The sequence below is a fragment of the Tenrec ecaudatus genome, chromosome 8, assembly GCF_050624435.1.
Source record: "Tenrec ecaudatus isolate mTenEca1 chromosome 8, mTenEca1.hap1, whole genome shotgun sequence".
Lineage (NCBI taxonomy): Eukaryota > Metazoa > Chordata > Mammalia > Afrosoricida > Tenrecidae > Tenrec > Tenrec ecaudatus.
The window spans coordinates 45773323-45788993 of NC_134537.1; the positions used below are offsets into that span (position 1 = coordinate 45773323).

Below are 15671 nucleotides of genomic sequence, written 5' to 3' on the forward strand. Positions count from 1 at the left end.
TTAAATACATAGATATTATTCAGATATCTTTCTCGGGTCACCCTGCCATAAAGCTGGAGATTAATAAAAGGATGTCCAGAAAAGAAAGGGCAATCAATTGGAGGATGAACAATAATCTCCTGCAACGTGAATGGGTACAGGCCCAGATTAGAAAGGTTATTAGGAAGTTTCTAAAAACTAATGAGAACGAGAATACAACATATCAAACTTATGGGATACTGTGAAGGCAGTTATCAGAGGTAGCTTGATATCATTAAATGCATATGAGAAAAAAGAAGAGAGGCTTATGACAGCTACATTATCACAAAACCTCCAAAAAGTAGAACAGAGTCAGCAAAACAACCCTTCAAATAGTAAAAGAAAAGAAATAATAAAAAATCATTGCAGAGTTAAACCAGTGGGAAGACAAGAGAACAATGCAAAAGATAAATGCAGCTAAAAAATGGTTCTATGAAAGGAACAATAGAATTGACAGACTGCTGGCAAATGGCGGGGGATTAGACCAGCTATCCCGCATCAAGCTGGGCTTGAACTGAGGCATGCGGATGATAGGAAAAGAAAGAGCTATGTACAAAGCATGGGATCGGGAGGACTCCAATCTAATGGACTGAAGTCTCTAGTATATTTGAAGCTTGGTATTTATACTCTTCTTACACAAGAGAATTGGTTACAAAACAAACATCAAAGAACTTAAACATTCCTAAACTCTTATCTAAGCAAATGTTACGATCGTAAATAGCTGAGTTAACCCTCAATGCTTTTAGCAGCAAAGTCACAAATAACAGTCATTTTGCAATGCTTTTGTCCGCAGAGACACAGAGGCGCAGGGGACTGAATAGTTACCCATTAGTAAACACCTTGATCAGCCGGATGCTTCCTACAGCAAATCTGACCAAGGATAGGAAGGAGCAGACATCAATAGCCAGGATTAGTGATGAAACAAGGGTAATTACAACAAACCCTTATGAGATTAAAAGGATAATCACAAAGTTCTATGAAGGTCTGTATTCTAATGAATCCAGAAACATGGAAGACATGGATAGATACTTGGAAAAACAGTCCCTCCCTAGATTATCTCAGACAGAGATCAAGAACCTCAACAAACCCATAGTGAAAGAAGAAATAGTGTCATCAAGAAACTACCAACAAAAAAAGCTCCTGGGCCAGATGACTTCACAGCAGAATTCTACCATTCAGGGAAGAGTTGACTCTGATCCTTCACAATGTACTCCAAAGCATAGAAAAGGATGACAAACTCCCAAACTCATTCTACGAAGCCAGCATAAGTTTGATACCCAAACAGGGCAAAGACCCATGGGTATATAAAATTACAGACCAATATCTCTAATGAACATAGATGCAAAAATCCTTACCCAAATATTGGCCAATGGAATACAAAAGTACATAAAACATATCATCCACAACAACCAGGGAGGATTCATCCCAGAGATGCAGGAATGGTTTGACATCAGAAAAGCCATCAATATTATACAAAACATTGATAAGAATAAAACAAAACAAAACAAAAAAATCATTTCATTGTGTGCTCTCCTTCCCAATACTGTCACTGAAGATAATTGGGTGCATAAGCAAACGTTGTAAAGAAAGATGATGGTACCCGGCTCTCAAAAGATATAGCATCTGGGGTCCTAAGGGCTTCAAGGTAAATAAGCAGACATCTAGCTCAGAAGCAACCAAACCCACATGGAAGAAGCACACCAGCCTGTGTGATAATGAGGTATCGAAGGGATCAGGTTTCACACATCAAAGAACAAAAGATCATATCATTCTGTGCTCACCTTCCCAATACGATAGCTGAAGACTAATGAGTGCATAAGCAAATGTGGTGAAGAAAGCTGATGGTGCCTGGCTATCAAAAGATATAGCGTCTGGGGTCTTAAAGGCTTGAGGGTAAACAAGCGGCCATCTAGCTGTAAAGCAACAAAGTCCAGATGGAAGAAGCACACCAGCCCGTGTGATCACAAGGTGTCAAAGAGATAAGGTATCAGGCATCAAAGAACAAATCACTGTGAATGGGGGTGTGTGCACATTGAGGATCCAAGACCCATCTGTAGGCAATTGGACATCCCCTTACAGAAAGGTTGAAGGGAGGAGATAAGCCAGTCAGGGTGCAGAGTAGCATTAACGAAACATACAACTTTCCTGTAGTTCCTAAATGCTTCCTCCCCTCACCACCTTCATGATCCCAATTATACCTTTCAAATTTGGCTAGACCAAAGGTTGTACACTCGTACAGATAGGAACTGGAAACAGGGAATCCAGGACAGATGATCCCTTCAGGACCAGTGCTGAGAGTGGCTATACTGGGAGGGTACAGTAGAAAGGGGGAACTGATTATAAGGATCTACATATACCCTCCTCCCTGGAGGATGGACAACAGAAAAGTGGGTGAAGGAAGTGGGTAATTATGACAAAATAATAATAATTTATAAACTATTAAGGGTTCATAAGGGAGGAGGCATGGGGAGGGAGGGGGAAAATGAGGAGCTGATATCAAAGGCTCAAGCAGAAAGCAAATGTTTTGAGAATGATGATGGCTACAAATGTACAAATGTGCTTGACAAAATGGATGCATGTATGGGTTGTGGTAACAGTTGTATGAGCCCCCAATAAAATTATTTTTAAAAAAGAATAAAAATCATATAATATTTGTAGACACAGAAAAAGCATTTGACCATATCCAACACCCATTCCTAATTAAGACACTCACGAAGAAAGGAATGGAAGGTAAATTCCTCAAGCTGATATAAGCTATCTACAAAAAGCCAACAGACAACATCATAGTTAATGGAGAAAAAGATAAAAATAATCCCATTTTTAAAGGGTACAAGACCAGGATTCCCCTTGTCCCCACTTCTATTCAATATCATTCTCGAGGTTCTAGCTTACAATGTAAGACTATGGAAGGACATCAAAGGGATCCAAATGGGAAAAGAGGAGGTGAAACTATCACTGTTTGCAGAGGACATGATCCTGTATATTGAAAACCCCCAAAGCTCCACAACAGGAGTACTTACAGAGATAGCGGAATATGGAAGAGTGACAGGATACAAGAGCAACAAACAGAAGTCGGAAGGTTTGCTCTACACAGTAGACAGGACCATGGAAGAGAGATCAAGAAGGCAGTACCCTTCACAGTAGCCAAGAACAAACTGAAATACCTAGGAATATATTTAACAAAAAAGCCTAAAGTCCTATACAAGGAAAAATGCAAGACCCTACTATGAGAAACCAAAAGCAACCTCTACAAATGGAAGAACATCTCATGCTCATAGATAGGAAGGCTCAACATAGTAAAGATGACACTCTTACCAAAAGCACTTTACAAGTTCAATGATATTCTGATTCAGATACCAACAACCTTTTCCAATTCAAAGAATTGGAAAAACTGATCACCAACTTCATATGGAGAGGGAAGAAGCCAAGAATTAGCAGAGAACTCTTCAGGAAGGACAAAGTTGGAGGACTCGCTTTGCCTGATTTTAATGCCTATTACACAGCTACAGTGGTCAAAACAGTGTAGTACTGGCACAATGACAGATATGCAGACCAGTGGAAAAGAATAGAAAGCCCAGGAATAAAAGCATCAGCATATAAACTACTATCTTTGACAAGGGTCCCAAAACCATCAAGTGGGAAGCAGATGCCTTTTTAATAAGTGGTACTGGAAACAATGGACAACCACATGTAGAAAGATGAAACAAGACGTTTACCTCACACCATGCACAAGAATAAACTCAAGGTGGATCACAGGACTAGAAGAAAACCCCTAAACCATCAGGACTATGAAGGAGAGAATCAGGACAAACCTAAAACCATTGGCCCAGGGAATTCATAGGCTCAATGCAATAGGGAAAGGTACACACACAGGTGAACTCGAAATCGACAAATGGGATTTAATACGAATAAAGCACCTGTGCAACATGAAAGACTTCACCAAGAGGGTGACAAGACAACCCGCAGACTGGGAGAGGATTTTTAGTAATGATACATCAGACAAAGGGCTCTTACTAAAATCTACAACACCCTCATGACTGCAAAAAGAGGAAAAGAGTTAACCCCCTAAGGAAGTGGGCAAAAGAACTGAAAATAACTTTCACTAGGGAGGACACCCATATGGCCAAAAAGCATATGAGAACATGTTCATGGTCATTAGCTATAAGGAAAATGCAAATTAAAACAACCATGAGATACCACCTAACACCCCTGAGGCTAGCCCAAATCAGAAAGCAACAAGTGTGGGAGGGGCTGTGGTGAAATAGGAACCCTCCTCCACTGCTGGTGGTCGTGTAGATTTGTACAGCCACTGTGGAAAGCAATCTGGAGATACTTAAAGAAAATGGAAATTGATCTACCTTATGACCCAGTCATGCCTCTACTGGGCATATGCCTGGTGGAAGCAACAAATAAAACACGACCAGTCATCTGCGTTCCAATGTTTATTGTGGTGCAATTCACAATCACAAAGAGTAGGAAACAACCTAAATTTCCATTGATAGACAAGTGAATTAGTAGACTCTGGCACATACACACAATGGAGTACTATGTAGCACTGAAAAGCACAGACAATCACATGAAACACATTGTTTCAAGGGGAGGGTTGGAATGAATCATGCTAAGCGAGGTAAGCCAATCTCAAAAGGACAGGTATAACATAAGTCCTCTGAGGTAAGTATGATCAGCATGGCAGGAATAGAACAGACACTTACCGTGCAATACACGGGTGGAAGCATAAGTAGTTGGGGGAGGTCAAACCAAACCCAGGGAAGTACATGTGAGTCCAAAATAAAGAAGGGGAAATGGGGGAGGAGGAGGGAGAATAAGGGTGGGTAGAAACTGAGATGATGACATGGGGGGCACAGGGCACTAATCCACTTAGAGAGAGAGTATTGGTTATGTCCCCCACAGAATTGGAATGTGCGTACAGACGCCACCATGAAGCGCCAAAACAGGAGGGCAATGTAACACAAGGAGGAATCCATAAAAAGACTGGATGAGAGGGCTGGGCCCAACCAGAGCCAGCCTGATCTCCACCATGGAATGGTGGTGTGCCACAGAGAATGACAATAGACCTTCTGGTGGGGGAAAGGAACCAACCTATCATACCCAGACAGAGCAGAAGCAAATGGGGGTTCTGGGGGGAGAGGAGCACACCCTGGCCCACCAAGCCCTGAGGACAATAGCCCCACTCACAACAGCCAATGCACAGAGAGGATCATATGGCCGGCCCCACTATGAGATGCGACATCCTGCACTTTACCCATAACCCTGCATGGGACAACACTGGAGACACAGTGTGGGATTTGTGCCCGAGCTGACCCCACCACACTGAGGCAAAACACTAAGGCTGTGCAACTGAACAGCAAGGCAAGCAGAACAAAGAAGTCCTGAGGGAGTATTAAAAATAGACTTTGGGGCAAGGGCACCCCATCAGACCCAACCAGAAAACACTCCTAAAGGTCAACAAACAGACCTTGAAATATTAACAGGCTTTTCCTTCTTTCTTGATTTTGGGTGTCATTGGCTTTTGTTGTTGTTGTTGCTGTCGCTGTTTTGTTTTTCTGTGTCACTTTGTTTGGTGCTGTCTTGTTTTTAGGTGCATATTATTATCTCTACAGGTCTATCCAGATAAGATAGGATGGATAAAAAATGTGGAGAAGAAAACAACAGGACTGATGGTGCCAATTGATGGTCCCGGGGGGACATGGGAGAGGGGGAGGTGGGGGAAAGGAAGTGGTGTTAACCAACCCAGGGACAAGGGAATAATGAGTGATCCAAAAACAGTGGCAAGGAGGCCTGGTAGAGTGTGATCAGGGCAATGTAACTGAGCAGAATTACTGAAACCCAAATGAAGGATGAACATGATGGTGAGAGGAAAGGAAAGTGAAAGGAAATAGAGGAAAGAACTAGGAGGCAAAGGGCATCTATAGAGGTCTAAATACAGAGCATGTACATATGTAAATATATTTATATAGGATGATGAGGAAATAGATATATGTGTATATATTAATAGGTTTAGTATTAAGGTAGCAGATGGACAGTGGGCCTCTACTTAAGTACTCCCTCAATACAAGAACACTTTGGTCTATTAACTGACATTCCATTATGCTCACCTTCCTGACACGATCCCTGCAGACAAATATGTGCATAAGCAAATGTGGTGAAGAAAGCTGATGGTGCCCGGATATAAAAAAGATATAGTGCCTGGGGTCTTAAAGTCTTGAGGGTAAACAAGCGGCCATCTAGCTCGGAAGCAACAAAGTCCACATAGAAGAAGCACACCAGCCTGTGTGATCACGAGGTGTTGAAGGGATCAAGTAGCAGATATCAAGGAAAAACAATGAAAAAAATCATCATTGTGTGCTCATCGTTCCCATACAAATGCTGAAGACAAATGTGTGCATAAGCATGTGTGTTAGTCTGGGTACTTTAGAGAAACAAATCTACAGAAACTCATGTATGAGAGAGTTTTATATAAAGGTTAACTGTGCATCAATAAAACATCCCAACCCAGTGCTGCCCAAGCCCACAAGTCCAGCATTAACCCATTGACCCTTAACCCATATGTCCAACACCAATCCACAAAGTCCTCCTCCATCTCACAAAAGAGATACAATAATGCCAACTTCAGGAGGTGAGCTGTGTCAGTGAATGCGTAAACATCTCAGCGCTGGCAGGGGTCTCCACACAGGTGCTGCAGCACCCAGGGCTGCATCCAGGTAGATCCATGTGACTTCTCCTCAGGGGATGTCTTGCAGGAAGTGACCCTTGCCAACTAAAGCAGAGAACTGTCTAAGGCAGCTGTACCCTGCTCTGACCATCAGAATGCAAGAGGCCCGAGATCTAGAAAGGCGAGGCTCACTGAGCCATTTATCTCTCCGCCCTTCAATTAACCCCACATGTGTTTATTGGACAGGTTGGCACAATAACCACCTCAACAAGTATGTTGAAGAAGGCTGATGGTGCCCGGCTATCAAAAGATATAGCGTCTGGGGTCTTAAAGGTAAACAAGCAGCTATCTAGCCCAGAAGCAACAAAGCCCACATGGAAGAAGCACACCAGCCTGAGTGATCACCAGGTATCAAAGGGATCAAGTATTAAGCACCAAAGAACAAAAAAAATCATATAATCATAAATGAGGAGGAGTGCAGTGTGAAGACCCAAGGCCCATCTGTAGGCAACTGGACAGCCCTTTGCAGAGGGGTGGGGGGAGGAGATGAGTCAGTCAGGGTGCAGTGTAGCATCAATGAAACACGCAACTTTCCTCTAGTTCTTAAATGCTTCCTCCCCCCTCCCCCCAACTATCATGATCCCAATTCTACCATACAAACCTGGCTGGACCAGAGGATGTACACTGGTGCAGATAGGAACGGGAAACACAGGGAATTCAGGACAGATGAACCCCTTGAGATCAGTGGTGAGAGTGGCAATACTGGGAGGGTGGAAGGAAGGTAGGGTAGAAAGGGGGAACAGATTACAAGGATCTACATATAACCTCCTCCCTGGGGGATGGACAACAGAAAAGTGAGTGAAGGGAGATGTCAGGCAGTGAAAGATATGATTAAAATAATAATTTATAAATTATCAAGGGTTCATGAAGGAGGAGGTAGGTACAGGGAGGGAGGGGGAAAATGAGCTTATTCCAAGGGCTCAAGCAGAAACAAATGTTTTGAGAATGATGAGGGCAAGAAATGTACAAATGTGCTTGACACAATGGATGTACATATGGATTGTGATAAGAGTTGTACAAGCCCCCAATAAAATGATTTAAATAATGTTTTTAAGTTGAAAAGGAAGCCTTCATATATTTTATGGTAAAAAGGCTTGCAAAGCCTAGAAATGGTTAGCATATACTTTGGAAGCAAAGTGATTTTATTTCAGATTCAGCAATAGAAAAGGTCAGTTAGGGCAAAAAAGAGTATGAGCCAATAGCCAGATATTAAGACAATAATTGTCCTGTTTATTTCCCCCATGCCCCATCCCCGCAATCAGACAACAGGTTCAAAATTAATTATTTTCATGCCCTAAAGTGATGCTGTTAGAAACAGTGTCTGCTTTAAGGCCATTCATTGCAAGCACATTTTCCAGCTTGTTCTAAAGGTCATTTTATCTTCTTTTATCACATTTTATCTTCTTTATTTCTCTCAGAAGCTTTTTTGCTTTCTTCTTATCTTTTATTCACTGGGGTCATAGATTCCAAATGTGTCTGGGTCTTGACACATTTACCTTTCTGTTTTTGTCCACAAATTGAAGTTCATGAGACATCCATCCTTCATCATCTTCTTTTTCCGAAATCTCATTTTCAGGAGTTGCAGCAATTGCTTGAGTGAGTTTAGCACTGGCTCAGTAGTTCAAGGGTCTGTTCTTCCCGGGAAGTTCCCCTTTTTTGTCGGTTGTTTCCTTAAAGCTTCATATTTTTGCTTTCTCTTCTGTATTCTGCAGCAGCACCATCTGGAGCAGCTTCTTCCTCTTCTTGTGTTCTGCTTGTTTTGCTGTGTTTTCTACCTCTCTTTTTTTGTTTTGTTTTGCTCTAGGAGTTCCCTCTTCATTTGTTTTGCTTCTTTGCAGAGTTCTTTACTGAGACTTGCTGATTTCTTTTCCACTTCTCCTTCACCAGCTGGCTTAACATTTGCACTTTTTTTTGTTGCAATTCATCAGGTTCTTTTCATCACGATCTGTGTAGCCATCATACTCTGTCTTTGTATCATCTCCATCTTCATCTGAATCTCCTGTTGCAACCTTTTCTCTTCCAACACCTGGGACAGAACTGAGGTCCTCAAGCAGGTCATGGCTACGTTTGCTTTTCCTCTTCATGCTCTAACTCGATGTACTTCTTCCTCTCTAAATGAAAGTAAAATAAAATGTTTATCCCTTTGGGTCTTAATTTCTTTACTTCTTCCCCTGTTTTGTCTTTCTTCAGCTTTTTAATTTCCCTTGGAATGATGTCATAAAACCTCACCTGGAATTTTGCCATCAATGTCTACTTAGGCAATTGCAACATGTTATACACTGTGTTCTCTGTCATCTTTCCAAAGATAATGTGCTTATGAGTAAGTTCATCTGCTTGACCCAATGTAAAGCACAATAAGCTTCCAAACAAAGCTGAGTAACATTTCCACGAGACTTAGGTGCTTTTTCCTCCCTTGGATATATACTTTTAAGTTGGGATTTAATATATATCATTCCATATTTCAATCATGTCAAGTAGAATTGTACAATTGTGCTCACAATCTGTTTCCGACCATTCATTTTTCTACACGGACTCCTTGCCATCATCTCTCTTTTATCCCACCACCCTCAGACCCCTTATTCTACTTGCTGTCCCTAAAGGTTCATCAATCCTGGGTTTCTACAATGAAAAATAGAAAAGCATATAGCACAGCTTCAAGAGGGTGACGACCTCCATTGATGTAACACCTCTGAGATACACTCTACTATGAATGAACAAAACAACACAAACCAAAAATACAGAAAAATTTGAAAACCAGATCAGGTCCAGCTTGCATCATCGGGGGAATCTACTGACAAAGTTTTAACTGTGCAGGTCAGATTGATGCCTTTGATTTTCTCTCAAGCACTGTCTCCCAAGCACTCTGTTTAGTGACCGCTTTTCTCTCAGCCCCAATTTTAGATAGGGGAGTTCTCTGGACACTTACCATGTACTCGAGTATAAGTAGACCTGAATATCAGTCGAGGCACCTAATTTTACCACAAAAATGGCATTAAAAATGTGCTGCCATTGGGGACAACACTGGAGACACACAGCGGGAATTGTGCCCGCCCTGAGCTCACTCCGAAACCAGCCTCTCAGGGCCTGCAGCAGAGCAGTGGGGGGAGTAGAGCAATGAAGTCCCCAGGGATAGATGTGGTGCCAGGGCATGGCACTCAACTGGAAAGCACTTGTGAAGGACAATAAATAGACCCTGAACTATTTATATGGCTTTTTGTGTGTTGTTGTTGTACATAGCATGTCTACCTGGAAGGAATAGGCGGAATAAACAACCCAGAAGGGAGAACAAGGGGATGACAGTTCCAGGGGGAGATTGGAGTAGGGGAGGTGGGGGAAAGGAAGTGGGTGTTAACAAACTCAGGCACAAGGGAACAAGTGATCCAAAATCAGTGGCATGAAGGGTATAAGAGGTCTGGCAGGGCTGGATCAAGGGCAATGTCACCGAGAGGAATTCCTAAAATGTAACTGAAAGGAATTCCTAAAACCCAAATGAAAGCTGAACATGATAGTGGGACAAGAGGAAAGTACAAAGAAATAGAGGAAAGAAGTAGGAGGCAAAGGGTAGTCAAAGAGATTTAAATACAGGCATAAACATATGTAAATATATTTATATACAATGAGGGGGAAATAGATCTATGTACATATATTTAGAGGTTTAGTATTAAGAAAACAGATGGATAGTGGGCCCCTGCTCAAGTACTCCCTCAACACAAGAAAACTTTGTTCTAACAATTCGACAGTCTGAGATGCTCACCTTCCTGGCACGATCACCAAGACAATGGGTTCATAAGCAAATGTGGTAAAGAAAGCTAATGGTGCCCAGCTCGAAAAGATATAGCATCTGAAGTTTTAAAGGTCTGAAGATAAACAAGTAGCCATCTAGCTGAGAAACAACAAAGCACACCAACCTGTGCCGCCTCCATCACTAAGAACAAAGCAGGTACATAAGCAAATGCAGTGAAGAAAGCTGATGGTGCCCGGCTGTCAAAAGATATAGAATCTGGGATCCTATAGGCTAGAAGATAAACAAGGGGCCATTTAACTGAGAAACAACAAAGCCCACATGGAAGGAGGACACCAGTCTCTGAGCTCACAAGGCGTTGAAGGGATCAGGTATCAGGCATCAAAGACCAAAAATAGTATTGTGAATGAGGGGGAGTGCAGAGTGGGGACCCAGGGCCCACCTGTGGGAAATTGGACATCCCCTTGCAGAAGGGCTGCGGTGAGGAGACAAGCCAGTCATGGTGCAGTGTAGCACCAATGAAATATACAATTTTCTTCTAGTTCTTGAATGCTTCTTCCCCCCCCCCCCACTATCATGATCCCAATTCTACCTTATAAATCTGGCTGGACCGGAGGATGTACACTGGCACAGATAGGAACTAAAAATACAGGGAATCCAGGACAGATGAACCGCTCAAGACAAGTGATGAGAGTGGCGATGCCGGGAGGGTAGAGCAGGGAAGGTGAGGGAGAAAGGGGAAACAGATTACAAGGATCTACATATAACCTCCTCCATGGGGGACGGACAGCAGAGAAGTAGGTGAGGGGAGATGTCAGATGGTGTAAAATATGACAAAATAATAATTTATAAATTATCAAGGGTTCATGGGAGAGGGGGAAACGGGGAGGGAAGGGGAAAAATGATGAGCTTATACCAAGGGCTTAAGTAGAAAGCAAATGTTCTGAGAATGATGATGGCAACATATACAAATGTGCTTGACACAATTGATGTATGTATGGATTGTGATGAGTTGTATGAGTCGCTAATAAAATGATTTTTTTAATGTGTTGAAAAACTCAGCTTACACACGAGTACATACGGTATTTCCAATGTAGTTAGGTAAATGAATCTTGGGCTCCCACTGTCATCCATAGCCCTTTGCATATTCGTTTCTCATAATTTAGGCTCCTATACTGAACACTACTTCAACTTTGAATTACATAGATTCCAATCCTTTGATGACTGATGATGGTGTGCCTCTTCAATATGGAATTAGTTGACATCTCTCTTAGATGGCTGCTTGTTTGGAGACAAGCCTTTAAGACCCTAGACGCTATTTTATCTGATATCCAGGAACCATCTAGATTCTTAGCCACGTTTTGCTATAGCACCCATATCTTCTGTGTTCCCTACCAGAAGTAGTACATTCTCCCAGGAAATATCCATTTCACAGAGCAGACCACAGACCCCCCTCTGCCCTCACCTTGAAATGTCTTTTGACATGGTCCTCATTCTTCACCTCCTTCTGCCCCCAATCAGTGTCTCCTACCTTTAACTCTTAGAAAAACAATGAGCTACAGTGAGAGTTATGACTAAATCAGTTTTTGTTGCACATACACAAGAACTTCAGACCCTAAAGAGCTCTAGAGAGAGAATTTCATTAGCCTTATTTACTTTTAAATCATTTTATTGGGAGCTCATACAGCTTTTATCACAATCCATACATCCATTGTCAAGCACATTCTTATATTTGTTACTATCATTTTTAAAACACTCTCTTTTTACATATGCCCTTGGTATCAGCTCGGTTTTTCCCTCCCTCCCCATGAACCCTTGATAATTTATAATTTGTTATTATTATTTTCATGTCTTACATTGACCAATGTTTCCCTTCACCTACTTTTCTGTTTTCTGTCCCCCTGGGAACGGGTTATATGTAGATCAATGTGCTCCATTCCCCCTTTATCCCCCCACCTTCCCCTTCCCCTCCTGGAATAGCTACTCTTTTAATATTGGTCCTGAGGGGTTTATCTGTCCTGGATTCCCTGTTTCCAGCTCTTAGCTATACCAGTGTACATCTTCTGTTCTAGCCAGATTTGGAAGGTAGAATTGAGGTCATGAGTGTGGGGAAGACGCATTAAAGAACTAGAGGAAAGTTGTATTTTTCATCGGTGCTATACTTCATACTGACTAGCTCTTCTCTTCCTTGTGACCCTTATGTAAGAGGATGTCCACTTGTCTACAGATGGGCTTTGGGTCTCCACTCTACACTTACCCTCATTCCTATTGATATGATTTTTATTCTGGGTCTTTGATGTCTGATACCTTGTGGGAAACAGAAACATTTCTCCCAAGTCCTCTCCCCCAAATATGTGTTAGACTTAGGACACTGCTTGAAGCTAATGATAAATGATTGTCAAGTTACCTCCCTGAAAGCAGTCAGTTGCCAGACTACAGATAAGCCCAGCTCCCTGCTGTTAAGGACAATGGGCTACTTCTCCCAAAAGGTTTGCGACCATTAGCTTGGTTCCTGTAGGTGGGGTTTACATCCTACTGATAATGTTTTTTTTTGGAGATCCAGAGAACAGGTCAAACTGGCTCTGTGACATCCAAAGTTAAGCTGCCATCCTGAATCTAGGATCCACCCATCTTGTCACGTGTGCCCCCAATCCCTTCTCCTCCTATTATGTGTATATCCCTAGATTGTCCCCCTCTCATTGCTATATAACCTATAGTGCAACCCTGTCCTGTGACGTATGAGTTTACCTGTAATTAGTGGGCTTGCACTACCCCCGAAAGATATATAGGCCTGGGTTAGCAATAAAGAGCTCTCTCAGGGTTCCCTCCCTTGGTCTCTGGTTGGCTTCCTTTCCTCTCCTGACCTCATTCCCCTGTTCTCTTTCCCCCTGTCTTGCTTCCCCTCCCCTGCTCTCCACATGGACCACCAAGCAGGGCTGAGGTGAGCATGCTACCATGAAATGTGTGTGACTCCATTATTTCAGTCTTGCTTTTATCTCTCATGGTCTTGATGACTTTATTTTATATATACTGTAAAATTGTGCATATTGAACCCGCGATTAATGGTGGGGGGCTGCCCCTTCCTCCACAATACCTGATCCCATGGACACCTCATGATCACACAAGCTGGTGTGCTTCTTCCATGTGGACTTTGTTGCTTCTCAGCTAGATGGCCCTTTGTTTATCTGCCTCACACTAAGTTGTAATCCATAGTAAAGGCTATAATCCTTGATCTTCATCAATAAACGCTTCAATTCCTCACTTTCAGCAAGCAAAATTGTGTCATCTGCAAATTGTAGGTTGTTAATAAGCCTTCCTCCAATCCTGATGCGACATTCTTCTTCATATAGCTTCTTACCCTGTACCCCCACCCCCTACCCCAGTGGTCCTTGAGTTTAAAAGTTCCTTTAAAAAAAATCATTTTATTGAGACTCTTACAGCTCTTATAACAATCCATACATCAATCGTATCAATCACATTGTGCATATGTTGCCATCATACTTTTCAAAGCATTTTCTCTCTACTTGAGCCCTTGGTTTCAGCTCCTCTTAAAAACAATTATTTAACCTCACTTTAAACCTAAATTCTAGCTTAATTCAGTCTAAAATTATCTTCAACCAAAATTTCAAGAACTTCAGTCAAAAAAGGCGCACAAATATAATTAAAATTATAGATATTTATTATATATTGTAACTTTGCATTTTAAAATAGGGAGACAATAAAAGGTCAAAATGCAACACCAACTTAAATTTCTGAATCACATTTAATTTCTTAAATTGATATTTTCTACAATATTAGGTATGTTTATTTTTAATTAATTAATTAAAAATCATTCATTGGGGTATTTTATTTTTAATACAGAATTATCAAACACCTTGTAAAAATATTTATATCTAAATGATTCTTCAGTCATCACTGTCACTTCCTGAGTCACTCAGCTGCAAATCATTTCCTAAAATAAAAACAGCAAAACTAGTAAACATTAAATAACATACTTATTATTATTGCATAAAATATTGCACTTATTGTTGCACAAAATAAATATTATGTAGACTACTCCCTCTACACTGATGATATTCAGCTGGTATTTTATCATTGATAAGCAGATTGCTTTATATTTTAAGTTTCTAATAATACAGAATATATCTTCAAACTTTAGCCTGGTTTTAATATCACCTATTTAGTCTTTTTTCCCCACATGCCAACACCACCCTTCTTTTCTGCCACTGATTTAACTACATCAGGGAATTATAGAAAATGTGGTTTAGAAGACTAATTAGACTCTATTGTTTTTCCAAGTCAAACGATAATTTTTTTCCTAAATGCAGTCATAGTCATTCAGTAGTGTCATGCAGGGAATTACTTAATATGGCTTTTCTAGCAATAGCCTTTGTTACTCACACCAAACTTCATTTTCCTGATGGTTCTGAGTAAGAAGGTGGGGGAAGACATGACTTGGCTTTTATGATTTGGCCGAGTGATTTTTAACAGGGTTATGATTATCATCCTGGTGGGTACAAAATGAGCAGTGGTGGTGGTGGTCTAAATACCAGCAAGAGAGGAGACAAGAGGAGTGCATCCTTCAGAGTGAGATTCCCGTGGAGTGGACCTCCCTGATGCAGAGCAGCGTTGGCACTAGAGGAATGACAGAGAAGCAGCAAAAGAAGAGCCAGGGCATAAGAAACTGGTGGACTTCTGAGCCTACAGAGCAAGTAAAGCTGAGGGCTTTGGAGCAGGAGGCTGGCTTGTGGAGTGGGATGCCTCTGGGCACTTAATTGAAGGAGCTGGGCTTGCTGATCTACAGAGCTGGAGATGTGTGCCTTTGGGCTGAGGCTTATGGTGGAGTGGCATGTCCTTCGGCTATTTATTGGCAGCCCTCATAAAACTTTGTAACATACATAAGCAGGGCAGAGGCCAAACCAATAGATTGGGGGGCAGAGAGGTCTGCTTGTGGGCATGGCAGGCTGTCCTGACAGAACAACTGTATCTTGAGCATTTCTCATTTTAATTGTAATCTGTTACTTTACCTAATAAACCTCATAACCATGAGTATTGTCTGAGTTTTGTGTGGCCATTGCAATTAACTATCAAATCCAACTGGAACATAGAGTGAGCTGTGGTAGCAACAGCTGGTGCCAGAATTGGAAGGCTGGAGGGTGGAGGCATGAACTCTGCCTT

At 41.7% G+C, this 15671-nt stretch overlaps 1 protein-coding gene and 1 pseudogene across 2 annotated transcripts in view; both read right to left on the bottom strand.

The window, feature by feature from the left end:
• Window positions 1–7994: 7994 nt before the first annotated feature.
• On the bottom strand, window positions 7995–11978 carry LOC142455384 (spliceosome-associated protein CWC27 homolog pseudogene; annotated as a pseudogene).
• Window positions 11979–14194: 2216 nt separating this feature from the next.
• The window catches only part of EAF2 (ELL associated factor 2), a 44257-nt gene continuing 42780 nt past the window's right edge, over window positions 14195–15671 (bottom strand). Inside the window, exon 7 of one of the 2 annotated variants that reach the window (XM_075556337.1) lies at window positions 14195–14445. In XM_075556337.1, coding sequence (XP_075412452.1) covers window positions 14428–14445 — 18 coding nt within the window. In that variant the 3' untranslated portion in view covers window positions 14195–14427. The remainder of the gene's footprint in view (window positions 14446–15671) is intronic. The other variant, XM_075556338.1, reaches the window with a different exon arrangement.